Source organism: Meleagris gallopavo, chromosome Z (genome assembly GCF_000146605.3).
Source record: "Meleagris gallopavo isolate NT-WF06-2002-E0010 breed Aviagen turkey brand Nicholas breeding stock chromosome Z, Turkey_5.1, whole genome shotgun sequence".
In the NCBI taxonomy this organism is placed as follows: Eukaryota; Metazoa; Chordata; class Aves; order Galliformes; family Phasianidae; genus Meleagris; species Meleagris gallopavo.
Window position 1 is genome coordinate 32,064,609 of NC_015041.2, and position 22,126 is coordinate 32,086,734.

General features: G+C 37.7%; 1 protein-coding gene across 1 annotated transcript in view; it reads right to left on the reverse strand.

Moving 5' to 3' along the window:
- Window positions 1-6: 6 nt before the first annotated feature.
- TRPM3 (transient receptor potential cation channel subfamily M member 3) overlaps window positions 7-22,126 on the reverse strand; it is a 236,995-nt gene continuing 214,875 nt past the window's right edge. The window contains exons 20-24 of the mRNA XM_010725728.3: window positions 19,754-19,928; window positions 10,921-11,071; window positions 10,159-10,358; window positions 9,701-9,833; window positions 7-2,483 (exon numbers count right to left, since the gene is read on the reverse strand). Of these exons, the coding sequence (XP_010724030.3) occupies window positions 1,034-2,483; window positions 9,701-9,833; window positions 10,159-10,358; window positions 10,921-11,071; window positions 19,754-19,928 (2,109 nt within the window). The 3' untranslated portion in view covers window positions 7-1,033. The remainder of the gene's footprint in view (window positions 2,484-9,700; window positions 9,834-10,158; window positions 10,359-10,920; window positions 11,072-19,753; window positions 19,929-22,126) is intronic.

Consider the following 22,126-nt stretch of genomic DNA (forward strand, 5'->3'; position numbering starts at 1 on the left):
AAGAAAAAAGGAAAAGAAAAAAGGCATACTTTTAGGTGAGGGAATGATGTAAAAAACTGGCAGCTCAAATGGAACAGCAAGAAGAGCCTGGTGGCAACCCTGTGGGTAAGCCTCCCCAGCTTGTACAATTAATTGAACAGAGCAGTGAGAATCTGACAATATTACTGCACTTTGCTCTGATCGTTCTGTTCTTATTATTCTATCACATCCTTTGATTAAGTGAGGCAAAATATTGATGACAAAAGTAATAAAAAAATAAATATATACTATTCCGCTTAATTACATTCATCCTGAGCTTGCTCAACTGTGCTAGACTTTAGAATGCCCATTTCATCAGGAAATCACCTGATATTTCAACATGAATTCTTCCTCCACTTATGATGCAGTACAAAAGGCATTTCTGTTCCCTTTCTGCTTTTGAGAATACTATTTTTCTGTGGCACTAGAATTTGATACAAAAGAGACAAGAAAATGTTATGGTTGTTATCTTGTTCATCTTTTTCATTTACACAAGTGTAGGGTTGCAAGGTATTTTGGAGACTTTAGTTTTGTTTGCCACCAGTTCCCAGAGGAATAACAAATGTTTTTCACCAGTCATCACAATGGTGAAACAGGTGAAAAAGAAGTTATGGTTGAAATTGAGGATACCTAATCTGTACATCTCTTTTTGTAGATTAATTCCTGTGTCCTAAGAGCTTGTGAATAATAGATTTTAGGATGCCTTCTATTAGAAGGTAAATTTCTGAACTCAGTTATTACTTATAACTTCCTGTGGGGGTCTTTTTATTCCTATTGTTTACTGAAGTCCCTGTAAATTTTTCATCCCTCCCTTTTTCCTTAAGTGCAAATGTCAACTGGGTCAAGATGCAGTAACTCAGTAGGTGATGCTGAGACTGACAGTGTGCTCTTTTGACCGGTGGCTAATGCCAACTGGAGTTGACATGGAATGTCAATATGAAGCGTGGTAATTTTGCTAAGGAAAATGGACTGGAGAGCAGATGATCTTTTGACTGCCTGCAAGATTTGTCTAGGCCTAGCTGTGCTTGCTTTCAAAGCTGCGGAATGCTCCTGTTCTTGATAGTCTCCTCATGGACAGGTTGTCCCCTCTGCTCTCTGGCCTTGAGGACTTACTCCTCTGGAAAGGGTTTCGCAGGCTTGTTGCATTTCGCTGTCTATCAAGTTTATCACTGATTGAGTAGCTCTTCCGTGTGTGCTGTGCATACAGCATGTTGGACTCCTCTGCAGAGTAGCTGTTAGCCCGCTCTATTTTTGGAAGTGGGATGCTGTTGGTCAGAGTTCTTGTGGCATTGCTGTCTTGAGGAGATAGGGGAAGCCCCTTCTTGTCCCTGGCCTCAGTATCCTCATGATCAGAGCTTGGGTGGCTTAATTCTGCTTCTCTCTCTGGGTGACAGCATCCCAAGTCTTCCACCTTGATGCCGAGACTGCCAGGGAAACTCGCCCTCTCTGCAATGGTCTGGGGAGCACTCACACACCTTGTATCTATACAGTCTGTAATACTTGTGTATTCTGCTGTTTTGACTGGTACGCCAAGGCTGCTGAAGTAACTTCGAGATGGAGAGAACATAAAACTGTGAGATTTCACAATTGGTGTTTCCTCCAGAATAAATGGAGTTGTAGCCAGATAACGACTGCTCTTAGATCGCTCTAAAGTGTGGTACAAAGGAGGGTCTGAATCCCAGGGGATTTGGCAGTCTGTGATTTGTGAATAGTCTGAAGAAAATGCTCTTGTTTCTATTCCAGATGTTTCCTCATAATCAAGACTCCTGCCAGAAATTTTTTCACCAGGTGTACTGCTAATATACGCACAGTTGGCTAAAATGGAAGAGGCTATGTGTGCCTGCAGGGCTACATCTCCAGTACCAAGAATATTTATGGAACTATCAAGAGGTTCTGTATCAGAATGCATCTCATCCATTGCAGAAACGTAGATGTCTATACAAGATGAAGGCCTTCTGGAGTCTGGGGCAATTGACAAAGTGCTGGTAGGGGCTAAGGGAATCTTTCCTTCTTTTGCTATTGAGTGGGAACTGCTAGCCCGGTGCAGGCTTGGAGATCTTTCCTTGAAAATGCTTTCAAACTTTTCCAACCCACATTTGTCCTTCATATTTGTTGCATAGAAAGAGTGGCTTCGCATGCGAGATGTAATTGTAGGAGAGGTTGGGGACATGGACTCCTCCCCTGTAGGATCTATGCTCTCTTGCAGCTTGTAAGTATTTCCTTCTTGACTATTGAAGCTACTCTGCCTTACAATGTAGGCTGCATCGGTACAGTCAGATGAAGTCCTGGATCGTATCTTGGTTGTCTCCCCTCTCTCTATGCCAGTCAGTTTTTCTAATGCTGTCACCATTCTTCCTATCATATCTTCCAGCTGAGCAAGCCTGATGTCAACAGTCTGCAGAGAGGCCTTCATGCAGTGCTCGCGCTCATTTACTTCTTCCAGTCGCATGGCCATATTCTCCACCCTTAAAAAGGGGAAAAATGAAATAGGTTAATTAATTTCTAAAGCAGTGATATTCAGCCAATAGGTCTTTGAAACAAGTGGAAATAAATATGAGTTAAAATTCAAAAGCCATCTACACCACTTCATTTGCACCAAACTTTGCTAAAAGAAGTTCAACAAATAAAACAGTACTGCTTGCTCAGGAAGCTCTTCTATCCCAGCACAGACTGGGGCTATTAGGGAAACGTAACTATGATTTTCTAATACTGCTACTACTTCTAATAAGGTTGTTCCAAGAACTTACAGCAGATGCCACGTTATATCACTCTCAGTTTTGCTACAGGTAGAACTATTGTGGCTAACTTCTAAATTAAATTAAATCATGGAAGATGGACAACACGTCACATTACTTTTGATGTACCCCCCAGACTGTACCAGTAACTGCTGTGTGGACCTAAGGTAAGAGTTTCCTTGTTCTCTGATTCATTTTTAGCTTAGATACATACAAGAAGTTGATCAGCTACTGTACTGTACTGTACATATTACTGTAAGTAAATATGTAGACAAGAATGGAAGTAACATGGAGGAGGTGAACAACAATTAAATGAAATACAGATGTACAATTGGATACACACACCAAGATTATTCTATTCCTATGTTTGTACTTCATGTAGTCTGTGTTAGTAATTCAGGGATTGAAATGATGGATTATGGAGTTATTTGCTAGCTTCCTATCAAAATATATAAATAAAAAGCTAAAGTACTAATACCTAATTGAAAGTGTGATCCTAATTTAAACTTCTGTATGACTGTTCTACAGTCATTTTAAAATGTTTTAAATTGTGAACTATGCACTAATGCATGCCAGTGGCTTCCAGTCATTTCTGTTTGCTTGTCTCTAAAACTTCTCTGCTGAATTTGTATGGACTTCTCCAATTTCTAACAAGAAGATTGCCTTTAGCACATATGAAATTTATTCACATAATAATTTTCTCTGGTAGTAGTTTCTGGAGTAGACCAGGGACTTCTATTATTTGACAAAGAGGTATTAAAAGTGTCATATTAATATAGTTTTCTTATGTACATGACTTATTTTTAGATTTGCACTTTTGTTTTTTCCCTGTTCCTTTAGACTGAAAAATGAACAGAGAATTGACAAATGGCAGGATTTCCATACCCTTCTGAAGTCTCTCATTCTCTACTTGTTTGTGTAATTTATAAGTAATTTTAATATGCACCTTGTCAGTCATAGCCAGGTTTTCTTTACTACTGGTAGATGAACTTATGACAGGACAAATGACCTGAAAGTGGCAACACTAGTCCAAAAAGAAATCAGATTTTAGGCCATAAACGTGTATTGGGCAGCATTAATGCCTTGTATGTCACCAAATGTTAGCCAGTGAAACACTGAAGTCTGTCCGCCCTGTGGTGTTGAGGAGTACCACCCACCTGCAAAAGAGAGGAGGGGAGACTGGAACTGCTCTCTAAAGAAAGGCTCACATTTGCATGAAATATGGGCTTCTTGTGTTGAAAACCATGAATTTTGAAAACAAAAGCACGGCAAATCAAATGTATAGGTTTGAAGCCTTCTGTGAGTGAGAAACTGCATTACTATCATCAGACTTAAATGGATGAATGATCAAGCTAAGACCTCTGCTAAGAAATAAATGTACAGTTTCAAATATTCTCTTTTTACTCAGCTTGCTATTATTCAAACACTTGTTTACCTCTGCTATCAACTTCCTCCAACAAAAAAAATAATGTTCTTACAAGCACAGGATATAATTCCATAGTAAGAGAGCACTTTATATTAGAAATAGTTGAACTCTCCTTCATGTTATTAGTTATCTAAATTGCTCTTTTATGAAAAATATACTCCTGAAATATTTATCAGCTAATAATTGAGTGCCTGACCACACATTCAGTTTTCATAATAGCTTCTTGATGATGATGATGACAGATATAACTTGACAGTTTTAGGGCTGCCAGACATACTAAACAGTCTGAGTAACCTCGTGCTCTAAAGAACAGTATTTTTTTTAACACAGCTGTAATATTTCTGGACAAGCCAAAGAGAGGTTTCTGGGCTACATGGTCTGCTGTTTGCTATGGAACTAATCACAGATTTGATCACGTCAATAGTAGAAGGAAATTTATCTAGAAATTTAGTGATGTAAAAATACAGAAACAAAGGATAATGACATATGTTCATTGATAGCTGAGAGGTTCCTACATGTATTTATTGGGATGACACCTAGCTATGCAATTTTTATTCATAAAAAGAAAGCTCAAGTAATGGTAATGTCCCTCAAATCCAAAGCTGTTAGCTGACTATAGTCAAGTTTTGTTATATGTTTGACATATGTTCACTCCCAGATTCTTTCTAACAAATATACATGCTTTTAATCAAGGATATTCTTTTGTTAATTTAATGCTCAGTTATGCAGTCACTCAGCACATTGAGGAGCAACATGCTCTGGGAATAATTCTACTAGAGATATGGTATAATCACATCATCCAAACACTAAGGGCATAAGACGATCTGGAGGAGCACAGTCATAATCTGGACCTTAAAATGCTTTAATAAGTGAAATGTTCTTTTGTTCTGTATTCAACAGCAAATAGACAGTCAGAGCTAAGTTTCCTTCAGGAACAGTTTTGAATTAAAAGACTATTTCAAAATAAGAATATTCAAGTTTTTCTTTAGATTTTATATTTTTTTGTGTGTATTGGAGATACAGAAACCTTTTGTCAAATTTCACAATATCCAAGTATGATACCACGACTGCACCTGTGCCTTTCCTTACAGCAAGATCTATCCAATATATGAGAAGGTGCCAAGCTATCCTAGCAGATGGGCATGAGAACAAAAAAAGAGGAGGCTACATCTAACTGCGTACCCAGTGTTTTTTTGAAGCTCGTAAGTTTCTAATAGAAAACGAAAAAGATTAGCTGAACACAACATTCAGTAACTGGGAAAAACACAAACTCACAAAGATGTTACATCTTATGTGACCGACCTTTTTAATTATGATTTGGGAGATGATGGCTGTTGCTGGCATTCACTTTGGTTACATAATGTTTTACCTCTCTGCAACTATTCATTTAGAATTTAATTGAAGCAGTGATTTAGTGAGAGCAAGATGTTCTTTTCAGAAATAGACCTTTTAACTGAAGCAGACCATTAACTGAATGCTAGAATTAAGTTTGCAAGTACCTTTGTAGACCTACGTCCATTTTCCTGGTATCCTTTATGTCTTCAAAATCCTTTTCAACTGCTGCAAAGGCTGCAGACATTGAAAGTCCCATAAAGTGGGACTAAATAGGTGATTGTAAAATGTTTTTCTCCTTCTGAAAGCAGTTCTCAAGCTTCTAACAGAGTAATGATACTTGCCCCGATGTTTTTTTGACAAGGCATTGCTTGTTTAAGTGGCAAGCCACTTTTCCCTGGCATGATGGTTTCAGTAGATTAAGGTTATCAAGTTGTCCTGGCTGCTTTCCCATCTGAAGCCTAAGATCTCCAAACTGTGACTGCAGAGAGACACAATGAAATTCACAGATCTTTCCTAGCCCTGCTTTGCATCTGTGATCTGATCTAGTATTGATCTTTTTATCAGTTCTGATCTGTTTTTGTGCACTTCAGTTTGCTGTATGGATGCCATTAATGTAATTGCACTGAGGACTATAAAGTGTTAAGAAGCTACAGTACTGAATACCATACAGTACCAAAGATAATACCATAATGTCCACTCCAACCAGTTTATGTGATTTTGAATATTATTGGAATGAGAACTTGCTCCCTTTGGAGTCAACAAGAGGTCAAGTCTTGGCCATAAGGGAAAAATGCCTGCCAAAGTGATTGTTTTGGGGACTTTATGCCAAATTAAGAAACACAGTGTGGTCTTTTTGATCATATTACATATTATCTTGTCTCTGTGCTGGTCAAACGTGCCACTGAAAGCATCACAGTGATTAGTTTTCTATAGAAAAGTGCGATTCTTCTGTAGCATCAAAGTGAATTAGTCCAACTTTGCTTTCCTCTCTGGTCTCCAAAAGATTCTCTAAGATTTGCCTTTCTGACAAATCAGTTAAAGACATCACCTTAAAGTTTTCTACTGCTTCATATATTTCGTCATAATCAATCACTTCCACTGATGTGTCTTGTTAATACAGAGAGTTAATACTTCCATGTGTCCGTGTAAGGTTGTGGCTACCAAGGAAGGACAAATGTCAAGAGTGGTTTCATGTTTTGATCTTGGAATGTGAAAAGTCAGGTAAAAGAGGGGTTCTGTGTGGTGGCACCAGCTCTGGAAAACTCTGTGTAAGAAAACTGGAATACTCTGCAGTAAGAATGGCAAGGCACTTGCTGAATCCACATGGATCCCATAGGATGTCACGGTGGACTGTTCCAAGGTGAGAATATAAGTTGTTGCATGTTTTAGGTGGCAAGGTACTGTGATCCTGACTCAGCACAACCACAGAGACTGTAGCTGAAATTGCTTATTTACATCCAGTCCACTACAGCAAGAAAAAACGTATCTTGTTCTTTCATTTTCCTGAGCTCCTCCTTGTCTCTGAGACCCATCTAGGCTGATCTTCAAGGCAAGACTATTCCTGTCTCCTTTTTCCCTTCCAGTACTAGCTCCCTAATCCTTCTTCCAGGCTTACTGGGCTTTGCACCCATGGCATGCAGCTGCTCCTCCTTCAGGTAGCCCTCAGGGCATGCTGGTAGATCCAACTGCAGGTAGAAGCTGCTGAAGGGAATGTTGAAAACATTCCTGGGAGCTAAGTGGATCACAGATGCCTGGAAGAGGGGGAAGGCTGTGAGCAGTCTGAGTACAGATATGTAACTCAGGCCTTGTCCCAGTTCCTATTTATCCTCCAGCCTAACAGCATCCTCAACTTCCTACAAAAGGAAGTGCAGAAAAAAACACACAACTTCTCAGGATATTCTGGCTCAATTTTGCACCTTGTAAAGTTGAGTTAATTGGCTAGCTAACTAAGATGATGATCTAATGACTATAATGTAGGTACTGTATTTGCTCTAATAATACAGGTTGAAGACAGGATGTTGAAACAGAAACCGTAGACTGCACATTCTGTCTTTTTTTTTTTCTTCACATCTTGTTAATTGTACAAATACATATCTATGCAGAAACTATGAGGTTGTATTTTAAATATTTGAATGTTCAATAAGTTGGAAAAAATAAGTTTCTTTTTTTAGATTCAAAACACTTTAAGGGATACCATAATTGCAGGAAAAATATCAGATCTGTGAATGTGGTTCTTAAAATGCACGTTATTTAGGACATTTTTTAATGAATTATTTCTCTTTGAGTCTCACATGCTTGTTTTCATTTAGGACTCATAATCATGAACTCTCTTCTGAAATGAGGTGCTTTAAGTCATTCCATTTAAAGTAAAGGGAAGTGCTCCCATACTGTAATAAAATAGGGCCAAAACAAAGTGCAAAGACAGACTGTTATACATTTGTTTTTCAGTACTAAGAGCACTTGCCTAATGTAGAGAAGGTCCCAGGTTACTACTTATTTACAGAGGCTTCAAACGTACCTCGTATTTCCTCGGTCACCAAAAGTAAAGTTATGACTGAACAGAGATCTGAATATGCAATTACCATGTTCAGCTAAGTTCTCTCATTTCTGGTCTATCAGAACACAAGAACCTCAAACCACAGATAAATTTAGCTCACTGTCTTTCTCTGAAGCATATGTAATTTTTCTCCTTTACATTCTCCAGTCTCCAGCCATTTTCAGCTTAGATCTCTGTAGTCCTTACATCATTTCTCTTACAGAGGTTTGTCTAGTCTATGTTTTAATCAGTGAAGACTTTTAACTGACATAATCATCTTCTTTTAGATCCCATCATTTTCACTCTGTTCTATTATTTACTTCATAAAGAAATCACGTTCTCATTTATTTTGAACCGTCTTCTGCTAGATTAATCTGTTGCCCTCCTATTTCTTGTTCTTGTACAGACAGCAATTGATTTCTGCTCACCCCCTCCTTGCACTCAGAGCTGCTTAGGCCTCTATCAATTCATTTCTGATTTGTCTCTTCCAGACAGAATACTGTTGGATTACTTGGACATTCCTTATAAGAAAGCTATTCCATGCTTTATCACACTTCCTCTCTAATACCTTTCCCTAAAATCTGAGTCTGGAGAGTGCTATTTTCAGGAATGCAGATGATTATATTCTGATTCCAACAGAATTCATTCTTCTTCAGCCTGGGTGATTATGTTTGCTATTATACAAATATATAAATAAATATAAATACATTTATAATATAAATATATTTAACAATTAAAATTATACTCTTTTACCTCTAGGAAACGTATTTCAGGCAAAGCTGCATGTACTAGAAGATTACAGGTAAGCAGAAGAGTGTTACACCTATGTATTCAATTACAAAGACTACTTGCCTGATCAGATTTAGATGCACTCAGGATGAAGTAGAGTATTCAGAGTATAGATTATTCAGTGGTTCTCAAGTTTTATGAATATCTGACAGAGTATTACCCTAGTATATTTATTGGCAGCAATGCCATGCATCAAACAACAAAGTCTGTCTTCAAAATTTAGTTCTGTTGCTTAGCTGCTATATGACAAAAGGATATAAACACTATAGGAGATTAACAGATTCCTGCATTTTAGGACAGTTGAAGACTGGCAACTTTCACTAAACTCATGTTTTTATTAGTCGTCTCTGTGTTTTACTGGTATAGGTAAAATGTCTAGTTCCTTTGAAATTAACGGCAAGATACCTGTTTCTCTCAAAGGAACCAATTAACTTAGCAGGACTAGCCTGAAACAAGGCTCCTTCACTATCTAAGGGAGTAGCAGGTCAGTATCTCAGTGGCTATCTATAGTTTTCATAGAGGAACGCTCATTTACCCTTCCACTGTGTTCTGACCACCTGTGTCCTAAAATTCTGCTTTGTAAACTGAAATAGACGAACTTGCACTTGTCACACTATTCTATTTGTGTACAATTACAGCTGGTTGAATGTCTTAAAGTCTTCAAAACTTTGAGGACCATTTCATACAGTGAAGAAGAAAAAAAGAGAGAAAATTTCCCCACCTTGTATCATTTTCTACTTTTTTAGTTCAGATTTATTAAAAACTACCTCAAATGTTTCCCTTTTAAAGAAAAAGAAAGGGTAAGAGTGGCAACGGAAACATATTTCTAGATCAACATATGAGAGAACAAACAAAATGCACCTTTCTGAAGTGACGCGGATTCTTTCATCATTGGAAGAATTGAATCTGTCATCCTTCTCTCTAAAATATTCTTCTATGCACTGCTCTTCAAAATCGTGGACTTTTTTCAATTCATCCTCAGTTATGAAAAGTTCTGTGGAAACAATGGAAAAGAAGTGAATTTGGAAAAGCACAAATGTAATATTCAGGACACTCTTCTCACTGAAGAATCCTGAACTAAATTTTCAAAAGTGGGTTTCAAATTTAACAGGTATTTTGGTATGGCAGCACAGAGATGCAGCCAATTACCAAACTGGTGGCTTAAATTATATATGCTTCTGCAGACAGCAATGCTTAAGCAAGCAAACAGTAGTTCTCTGCTAAGAAGGTTATCAAAATGCTGGGCTTAGCCTTCATCCACATCAAACACTAGATACTGAGCAGGGCAATGGAATGTCTGTAAATTGTTGACATCTTACTTAATCCGTAGTCTCTCTCATCCGGGTCGCTTTCGTGTTTCCGCCATCTAAAGCAAAGGTGCTGGAATATCATAGTCATATGGCTGAAAATGATCAGAGGTGGTGGGAGAACTGGCCTTTCATGAAACGTCATGATTAGCTGGTACCTTTGAAACTTCCATACTTGGTTGGATATAGATTTGACTTCAAAAAATGTATTGCTGGAAGGCAAGAAGAGGAAAATAACATTAGATTGAAGCATTTTTGGGTACTTTGCCAAAAATGAAATGACAGTACCCTAATTATACACATTTCACTAGCAGTGGCAAATGTTTCCTTGTCATGCAGAAAAAGGAAGAACAAAAGAAAAGGGCTAAATAAGTTTGTTCTTCAGTAAAGCACAGTGGCAATCAATCATTTCTGAATTATGTTACTACTGTTCATCCTTGCTCAGTGCAACCAGTTAGCCTTATGACAACAAAATGAGAGGAAAATATTTTTATTCTCATTTTCTATATTGAGAGTGAATGATGCCATCACGGAACTTAACATGTTTGGCTTTTCTGCTCTCACTGTCATCAGGTGTCTGTCCTTGGAAATGAGACAATGTGAAGAACTTGGCATTTCCCTCATTCCCTGGAGACAAGCTACTACTTTATACCTTCTCACTCTCATATCTTCTGAAAAATGGCTCTCATTAGAGTCAGAAGCTCAACTGCTTTCTGACACCACAAATAATGCTCCTGCCCTCCCCAAATCCATTCTTTGCAATGTGTCACTCACTTGAAAACAGCAATCAGGAGGTTCACCAAAAGGATGTTTGCAACCAAGAGGTAACAGGCCATGATGGCAGGAACTATCCACGCTCCTGTCTTGCAAGGAGGCAGCTGGATTATCTTGCCATCTTCTCTAGTTTCATTTTGACCACAAGGAGCTGGGAATGAAAACGCAAAAGAGCGAAGTAGGAATGAATCTTATTTTTTCACTGCTTTATACAGAAATATTTAAATATTTATGAAGGTCTGCCTGCCAAAGCAATATCTTCCAAACAGTGGCATTGATGCTCCCCCCAAGAAATTTGCACTTGCTATAGGTGGTGGTGATCACATGCTTGTCAAATTTATCACAGATTTTACAAGCTGAAGTTTTTGATGCTGTGTGTTATTTGCCATGAATATCAAGATATTCCACTCCAAAATTTCAGGACATCCATCTTTGTGAGTAGGCTGCCTGTTCCATATAGTTAAAATATCTTAGGACTCTGTAGTAATTTGTGGATGTACAAATGAAATGATCAAAATTTTGCAGGCTTAATCCTGCAAAAAGCTACATTAGCTAAAAAGCTACTTAATTTTTTTTTTATGGTGAAAATTCAGTCTTTTTGTTATTTTTTTTATTTGTCTTTCAATAGAGATCTGAAAAATAGCGTAAAGAAAAAGACACATGAAAATAAAGAATACATATACTCCTGTGAGCTGCACTGCTCAGAGGCTTTCTGGGAAGTATTCATAATGGCTATTTGCAAATAAGGACTTTAGACTGCATTCCTAATACAGACTTTTGACTGCACTCCTAGAAACTACGGGGGAAATTTTAAAGTCTTCACTGTACCAGGTAAAGGGACATATAGCAGCTGAGTTGTCACCTGTTTCTTCCCCAGATGTTTTGGAACCGAAAAGACCTCCTTATTAGTGTTTTTGAACAGAAGCAAAGAGGAAGAAAACATTATGAAATGCTTTTCTTCTTTTTGCTTGTTTGCCTTTGTGATCTTGTGGACGATCTACATAGCTGCATTTGGAAGTGTGGGTTCTGCTTATCATCTCCTAGCTTCATGCTGCCCTGATGGTCCTTTGTACTTTTTTAATTAGCTCTTCAAGAAAAAAATCAAAGAAGCAGCTTAGATATACAACCATCTTAGTTGAATTTGCTTAGTGCTGTGGCTACCTCCCCCTTGTCCATTTCCCTCTGACATAATGGACAACAAACCTTGCAAATGCTATATGTTTTGTGAAATCTTATACCATGTCAAAACATCTATGATACCCAGTATGAAATATTTTAATCAAAAGAATCCTTCTGACCTTGATTTAAAGAGCATGGGATTCTGCTGTGGGTGACTGTACTGGCAATCATACGATAGTATTTGAGAGATGGGTGCTTGGTTTTGGGCAATATGTACAGGTGTTGTGTTATTACCAACACAGTAATATGGGACAGAAGGGTACATGCTCCATCAGGTATCAGCTACATCCTGAAGTATTCTACTTCCATAAAAAGAAACGGCAAACCCAAGTATTTTACAAGCATTATCTCTAGAGCTTCTTCCTTACAGAAATAAGTTTTATTACTGGAGCTGTGTGAATGTAATTCATTATTTCTCAGAAAATATCACATTGCAGGTCTTTTAATTTTGTACTGATTTTGTGCCTCCTGCTCTGCTCCAACCAGTGGCTTCTAGACAGAAAACTTCTAGAGAGTCCTGTGGGGGGCTACAAAGATGATGAGGTGCCTAAAGCATCTTTTATGAGGAAAGTCTAAGTAACATGCATCTGTTGTCCTGGAGAAAAGAAGACTGAGAGGGGATCTTATCAATGCTTACACATCTCTAAATGGTGGATGTGTGGATGTCACATGGATGGAGCCAGGCTCTTTTCAGTGCTGCTCAGCAACATGACATGACACGCACAGGAAGTTCCACAAAAACATGAAGAAGAACTTCTTTTCTATGAAGGTGACAGAGCACTGAAACAGGCTGCCCAGAGAAGCTGTGGGGTCTCCTCTGCAGATGTTCAAAACCCACCTGGATGCTTTCCTGTGCCACCTGCTTTAAAGAACCTGCTTTAGCAAGGGGTTGGACATGACGATCTCTAGAGGTCCCTTCCAACCCCTGTAATTCTGTTGATTCATTTAGGCACACAAAATACTGCTAGATTTCTTGGGCTAAGTTCATTCAGCCTTCATCCAACAGAAACTGGGACAATCAACACGGTATTGGCACTCAAGGTGAGGCATTTCTGTTTATGTGGAAACATTAACTCACATGCTGATTCAGAGCTACAAATGCCAACACGATACAGTAATACAGTACCAAAACCTGTCATGATTTCATCAGGAATGCAGCAATCACTTTACAAGTTGATGAAAAATGTTGTCTTTTTGTCTGCTAAATCAGAGAACAAATAATGTCTTTTGTAGAGATGAGAGAAAATTCTGAAAAGCATATTTTAAATTTTAGGTCAAAGATATAAAAACCTAAGCCCAATGTCTAGATAAATTTTATTATTCCAAATTTCTATTTAAACAGCAACAAAAAAGATTTTCATCTATAAAACTCTCTCTCGACAGCTATTAAGACAGAAGTGATTTATCCAAATTTATTGGCCTACACTGGAGTATTTAGAATGCCACTAATGCATTCCTGTTAGTATACATCTCACAGTGATGGCCACAATACACTCTGTATACAGACAAGCCTCCATCGTCTTTTCTGTACACCGATCAGTGTTTGTGCCGTGGTTTGTAAAATTTTTCTCTCTTATCAGTTCTGTTGGAGAAAGTTATAATAGCAAATACTAATTTTGTGCCTTACTTCATGGAGATCTGAGCCAACACTCAATCTTCAAATCTTAGCTGCATAAGAAAACATGTGATGTGTATCCAAAATGCTGAAGCTTGTGTTCTAATGCATATCACTGAAATGAACATCTTATCCCATCTTTAAATTACAACATTAATTTTAAAGGACAGTTCTCCCACCATTAAAGAAACTGTTAAATATATTCCCAGAAAACAAGAAACAGAAGTTTCTCTCTTTGTTAGGGAAAGAACATGGCAGGTGGCAAAGAGTAGCAATGATATTCTTTTTTGATAATGAAGATGCTTCTTTGCATTTAAAAAATTAGAATTCCACTTGATGAATTTAATTGCATTTTGAGAAATGCAGGATTTTTTATAGGATGTACAATAACATACTGTAATGACAAACCTTTTCAAAGAACAGTTTTAACATGTATGGAAATATATTCCTATCTTTCTACATTACAGACTTGCTCTAGCAGAAGTAGGTAGAACACTTAACCTGGTAAAATGCTTTATTAAAAGAAACTCAGCTAGTATAAAACTACATGCATGCTCCAGGTAACTGAAAACTCCAGGCAGACTGATACCTAAAGGATGCTGGATGTAGGTAGGCCATTATGCTCTGATGTCAGGCTTTAAAAAATGATAACTGGTTGGAATTTTAATTTAAATTCCATGTATTAGATTCACTCAGCTTTCAAATACTGCACCCTGACATCTGTGGTTTTACATAATTTTTGTATCTTTTGTTTTCCGTTTCACAGTCTGCCCCTATGCTTATGTTTCCTTCCTGGCTCCTCTTTACAGTTTCCTGTGTGGGCCCTTCCTGCTACACACCTAACCCTTCCTCTTTCCTGGCCAGCAAATTGGTGCAAAGCAAAAAACAGCAGCCCATATATCTATGTGCTTCAGACTACAGAAATAGCAAAGCTTGGGAAGGATTTGTTTCCCTGGTGTAATCACTTTCACCACATGGGCACTGATCATTTTTACTTTGCATTGGGTGGAGAGCTTGAGCAACAACACTTGCAAATTTTTGTGGCATGACTCTTTCCCCAGCTGCAGCCTTCTGAGGTGGTAGTGGTAAAAAATGGAGACAGGAAAATGTGTAGCTGAACAGTTCTTTTATCAAATAACTTTTACCTTTGATGGAAACTTTTCATGTAAAAATGGATGCCGCTTTCACAGTAGAATTTCATTTGAAATCATGGAAACTTCTGAATGGGTTAATATGATCATGATTCTTAAGAATATGGAAACCAATAAGTGGAAATAACAAATTAATCCCCACCTTTTTAATTATTATTTTTTAATAAGTCTGGGCATTCTAAGTGCGCTTTCATAGTCCTTCCAATTTTGATATGCATGAACCCAAAGAAAATGAAAGCATTTTATATTTTTTATTCAAAATAAAACAGTACTAAAACCTGTCATGATTTCACTTACTAGCTTGCCAAGACAGTAAATGCTGAAAAAAGGCCAAGTGAGCTGCCCAAGTTTCTCCTGTTCTTCACTGGCAGAACTCTGAACTCTGGGAACTCTGAATTTCATATAATTACTCTCTTTGTCAGCATTCAGGGAACTGTAACGTGTCTCATTATTTCAAGAAAGTCACTTTAACTATGGCACTGTGACCTTAATAATTGCTTCTTGCTTTCAGCCACATTGTAATGACACAAAACATCTCTCCAATCACATGATATTTTGATTATTATGTAGAGTAAACCTCTTTACTCTTCTTGTTCTCTCTAGTGCTTTCTCCCTCCTCCTCCCTGCATCAAAACATCCAAACAAATGGAATCTCAGAGGAGTGCTAGGAAGGGGAAGACTGCTGCAGCTCAGGCCAGAGAGACTCTCAAAACTGTGTGTAGGCTGTACAAAATATTATTCTCTGCCTTTGTATAACAAAGTTAAAAATACTGCCTGTGCTTCAGAGTTGCAACACAGATGAAAAAAAAAAAGGACATGATTTATTCTGCTTGTGCAAAGCTGCTCTGATACTTCTAATTCCAGAATGATCCATGTAAGCGACAACTCTTACACAAATCTTCTGTAGAGAGAAACAAAGGATGAAACCTTTAAGATTGTATAGAATTTAGTATAAAATTCTCATTTATGCTAAGGAATCTTTCAGAACTGAAATAAATTCTAGGAGGCTATGAAATATAAGGAATTTAGATAAAAATATTTTGTATTAATTATATTTTCCTCTTAAGATCAAGAGCAGTTGAAACCTATGCATAATAACCTGTCTTTCATATTTTACCAAAACAATGGCATTCTGGTTACTTGGCATTGCTCCAACATAAGCAAGCAAGAAAGGGAAGCCCCATCGTAACTTCAAATATATAGGATTTTTCAATGAGGCACATGGGACAAACACAAGTCAGATTGAATCTCAGATTCCAGATGGCACTTGAAATGCTGTCAACTGGAAAGAAAATCCAGATGCAAATCCGACATGTGAGACAACAGGCACGTCTGAAGAAGAACTCAAACCCCCCAAGAGAGAAAAATCTAACCCAAATCCATGCTGGCTAACAGCACGCTTAGTTGCTACATCTTCTGAGTACAGGAAAATGTGTAGTCTACTGCTGATTTTCTCCAAGTGACCCCCATTTCCCATGTTGCCATTTCTGTCATCTACCTACATTTTCAACCAAGCAAACTAATTCCCTGGAATAATCTTTTCCTTTTCAGTATTTCTATGTAATTCTATTATTCTGCATGGGCAGAGAGCTTGACAAAATGAAAACAGAGTCCTCTGCATGTGACAACAATGTCCAGAAGTTTTTGGTTACTACTGACAGCAAAATGACTAAGTGAGGCAAACTGAGGGTGAGATTTTACAGCATTTATGCACAGATGTTCACAAAATCATCTGGGTCCCATAGGGCATAGGGCAGCACAGTGATATGCCTCACTAAGAAAGACAGCCTAAAAGTGACACAATCCCTGAAATCCAGAAGCTATAACCAGCTCCTGATTCAGACCTCTCTCCAATCCTGAGCTAATACAGCTGTGATGAACTTTCAGTCTGAGAGGAAACTACTTTGACAATGGTTCTACTTTTTTGTTGTTGAATTTGCCTAAAAAATAAGTTGAGTTCTAAACTTATTATTTTTAATATATCTGGTTGATAGTCAGGAATTTGTAGGAATATTGTGCTTGTGTACACCGTTGATAATAAACCATACCACTGAATAGCGCACTCATATTCCCAGAAGTGAGGATATAATTCTGTCCTCACTTTTGAGTTGAAGGTGGGATCACATGCTGACAAGACACTAATGCACACTCCAATTAACATATGCATTTTAAATATGAAATGTATACAGACAGAATGGGTAAAACATGTAATTGTACAAGAAATGCATTACTTTGGAGAGAAATTCAGTTAATGTTTTAACAATGTAGTGCATTCAGATAAAAATCAGACCAGACACAGTGAATGGACAGGCTTCCAGCTGATGAAATGTACTGAGACATTGCATCTGGTCAGCCTTAATGGCATGCTTCACAAAACAACAGAATGTGAAAGAAAAGAAAATGAAGTCAGAAATTTTACAGAAACATACTGTTTTTTTTTTTTTTTGTACATTTCTCAGAAAGATTAGGATAATCTCCAGTACCGTGGTTTAAAAGTATATGCACTTCCAAGATTAGCATTTTTGCTGAATCCCAGACTTGCAAATAATGTTTCAATATTAAGCACAAAAATATAGAGAATATTACAAACAAAAACCTTTTTAGATTTGCTATAACAGCAAGAACGATAATAATCTGCTTCAAGCTATACATTCAAGTGAAGTTTAGATGCAGCATAACAATTTTTATCTTACTTGAGAAAGTACAAACTCTGTAGTACTCTAACGTGAACACGGTGGCTGATTTAGCTTAGAACAACTTGGAAAACTGATAACAATAAATTTCCAAGGAGTGAAAAAAATGTAACCATCTTAATAAAACTTTTTGTGTGCCAATCAGGTAGTTTTGATTGAGTAACTAACATCACTAGTATTTGCTCTTGCTCCCAGTCTATCCCAGTGGTATAATTTCTTGAGACAATCAAGCCTCAGATAGACATGACATATTGCATATAATTTTGCTGAAAGAGTGGCAGATTCTAATTCCCTGCATCATCTGTCTCTCAGGAAGGAGGAACTAGGTGCTGCTTTTCATTCTGGCGTTACCACTTTCACTGCAACTCCTAGTTTCCTTGACAAAGACATAAGAACAGCACACCTACACTTACAGCTGGGGTTGAAACCATTGGGAATTTTGCTTTCTCTAAGCCTCAGAAGTAATTATCTTGCATCTTTTTCCAAGGTTTAAATGTTGTGTTTCTGAATAACATATAAGACCACCCCTAAATTCTCATGCAAGGATATGGAGCCTGCCACCCTCTTTTTATACTTAAAAACCACACTTCATTCAAAGACACTTTAGTTTCTTAGGTTTTGGGGTTCTAAACTATAATCAGCACTTCATCAAAAAAATAGAACTGCTTATTCAGCCAATTGTCATGTCTATTGCACTATGGAATTACTTAGTACAACATCAATAAATGGCCGCTTGTAGAGGGACAGACAGAATTCTGCTTGTGCATGGGATAAACCCTTACTACTGTCTTATGCCTTTGGCACAGGCTGAAGTTTTAAGCCCCCAACTGTTATGTCTTTGGAATGAAACGAATTTTTGCAAAGAAAAAAAAAGGATAAGGGATAAAAATGAGGGGATTAGGTTTAGGTGAGAAGCTAAACCTGGGGAGAAGCTGTGTGATTTAAGGTACTTTCATGCTTCTATGCATGTCTTGCTGCCTCTGAGAACAAAGTGTTGAAGTGATCATAAAAAAGAGGCATCATCTGTATCCACAATAATGATTCTGCACTAGCCATAAAAAAACAAACATGGAACTGCTGAAATATCAGATGTGATATGTACACCTCTGTCCATCTTGAACTGAGTAATCTGGGGTAACTCATGGTGGTACAGATATGTTTATTACATTAACCAGTTTGGAAAAAATCAACACCTTTTTCCATTCAAGCTTTGTCAATACTGAACAAAAGATAAATTAAGAAAACACTGCACTTTTCTAAGATGGTGCATAGGAGAAAAACAAATACCTTAAATAGTGTTTTAATAGCTGCCATTTGCTGCTGGAAGATATACTTCTAAATGCTGCTGAGATTTACACACATTTAGGTAGAAATGATAAACATCAGTTACATGTCGGTGTTTGTTAGTGATAGACTGTTCCATTTGTCATCTACTGCCTCATTTCTCATGACCACCCCTATCCTTGGGCATAATACACGGGGCAGCACCAGGAGGTTTATTTTAGATGGAAAACTGGCATTTTACTGATCAGCAGACAAACGAATCCTGAGGAGACAGCACATGAAGTATTGGCTTTTGTTCTGTTCGCATTGATGTGAGCACGCTCTTGCCTTCCAGTAAATAAGTAAAGCAAAATAATGTATCTACTCTCCCCAGAGAGTTCTATTACTCAGTTTAGCATTAGGGTGGTGGCAGTGAGTAGGTAACAGGGAAAAGAAAACACAGCGGATTAGTTCTTGTGAGGAGCAGGAACTGAAGATCTAATCTTGTACATTAGGTTTGATGCTCAGTATGAAGTTAGGTAGAAAGCATTTACGTCTAAAATCAAACAAATGGATGAAAGGAAATGAAGAGACATTTTATGTCTCAAATATACCAAAGAATTAATCACAGATATCTGGGAGGGTATCCCCACTATCCAACAGGTAAAAAGGAAACATTTAAAATGTTATTTATTTGCAATATAATTTAGCATTACAGACTTCCGGTTAAATAATTGCAGAGTGATGGCAGGAGTAGGTTCTATAATTGACACTCCAGTATTAGCTGTAAAAATATTTGGTGACAGTTCTTTGTGATAAAGGGTCCTCTATCCTGAGCCATTTATTGAGCACATACACATAATCTAATAGGACATCATCTGATCAAAGTTGGATACCTGACTTTGGTGTATGAGAATCATAAACTTGCTTACGGTCTATCTGGTCTGCAAACACTTCTCCATAGATCATCCAATAAGGCATGTAAAAAATGTTTTTTGCCAGCTTCCATGAAGGCTCCTCATTGGGGAAGAGAATAGCTTGTCTTGCAACACCGAAGCTCATCAGAACCACCAACATGATGATGACAAAATACATCATATCTATCATCTGAATGTCATGAGAGAAAAAGAGAGAGAGAAGGGATAAGAGTTGAATCTATTTGTCTGTATTTCCATTACGTGCTGAAAAAAAAGAAAAAAAAAATTAAACCTTAAAAATAGAACTTTCAGAAACAATTTCTTCTCAGTGTTACACACAGCATTTCATTTTCAAAGAAGGAAAATGGTATTCTTGTGTCCTTGGTTTTGCCTACTGTTGCTTTTACGAGCAATTTAAATGTTATGAATAGACTTGAAAACATGAACTACCATCTGGTCACACCAGTTGCCTGAACAATAAATAATACAGGTTTACTGGCATCAATAGCCTGGTCAGAGTAAGGGTTGCAAGTCGATGTATTGTTTATAACTGCCTACTAACAACTGTAGTAAAACAAAAGGGCTGAAATGGATTATTTTATTTTCTGGTACTCATTGTCTTGGTGCAAAGGAAGGAAGCTGCATATAACATAAGGACTAATGGGTGGCAGAACAGCCTGTTATGGCAACATAAGGGACACCACAGTGGTAACCAGTGAGAAAGGAAAGCTACAGGCTGGATGAGAAACCAGCCTGGTGATGGGGACTGACAAATGCCATATTACCAAAAAGAAAATTGCAGCTAACACAGACACTCAGACCTATTTTTCTGCATTGTTGAATACCTCATTAGCATACACACAACTTTAATTAGTGCCAACAAAAAGTGTCTACCCATTCAAAATGTTCCTGGAAAAAGTGGGACATCAGTCCTAGGAGGTTCTGAGTGGAAGCTGAAGATTAGAAAAGCAGCTGTGCCAGCAGTATCAGTAAGGCCCTCCAGAGGGCAGAGCAAAGTGAGGCCCTGGGCATCAAACAGGTACAGCATAGACAGGACCTACTGATTGTGAAAAAAAATGTGAATCCTGTATGGCCTCTGCTAAGCTCCCTCAAGAAGTTATAGTTACACATTTAGTAACAGGCCTTTATTTATAACAAAATTATGACAGAGACTTTTTTCACAGTTGTGGAAGTAACTTTTGTCTCCAGCCAAAGTTCAACCCACAGGGCTCTAAACCTTCTGAGTCCTAAACCCTCTGGCACTGCTGCATTCTGAGTGCCTTGCAGGGCAGGCAGGTGTGCAACCCACGTGCATCTCAAGTGGTGGTGGCCTACAGTCCCATGCTGGGCCTGCTGCAGCTTGAGAGCAAGCTGGCTCATTTCATCTGGTGGATGAGGTGGGGGACTCTTTCAGCAGATGGATCTGCCACTGTTGTGGGGGTACTTCAGCTCTGAAGCACAGGGAGGGAGATAGGAGATTGAAGAAACACTGGGAAACAGCCCAGTAGAGAAAATAGAGGAAGGAATATTCTCATATTAAGAGAGAGACTGGAAAGAAAGAGACCCGCAGAACAGGGTCCTGCTGGAAGGGCCTTAAAAAGCCAGAAAGAAGGGACTGGGGAAGGTGAAAAGAAGCAGGGAAAAATGAAAATATAGAGGTACTTAAAAGAATGCAGGAAAGAAAGACAGAAAGAAAAAAAACAAAACACAACTAGGGAGATGGGAGAGGAAAACAAATGCCTTAAAGAAATATGAATCATATACATTCCTATGTTATTCAGGGCATTCATCTTTCAAGAAAACCTGATTGAAGAGGAATTCCAGATGATTTTATCTCAGATGGCAACCTGAAATGGGAAGCTGCATAATTACACTTAGTTCTTACTGTCTTCAGCAAAGAAATATAGTGATGAAACCTGTATCCTCCCTTCTTCTCTGATGTTTTCAGGTTGAAATATATGATGTAATATGATTTAATAAACATAACAATTATTTGCTGAAAATTTAAGAACATTTCTTACATGCTTCCAAAGTTTTTGAGAAGATTTGAATTCACATTGCAAGACATTAAATTTTCAGTGTTACTCTTTTTTTCAAGCATTTTATTATCTTTTCCCCTCCTTCAGTGTATTCTCTCTCAAAAACTTCACCATCTCAAAATCTGGTGAATTAGATACTTGAGTTTCCACTGACTGTAATGGGCAGTGTGTAAAGCTCTTTGGCCTGCAGGGTAAAATTACAATTGCTGTTTTAACAAGGCAATGTTCTTTTCAGTCATTTTGTGGAAAATTTTAGTCACTTATTTTAAAAAGTGATAAAATAAGGTGCTTGGTATAGTTTTATTAACAAGTTGTCTCTAATTCTTCTTTTTAAAAAAATCTTTAATTT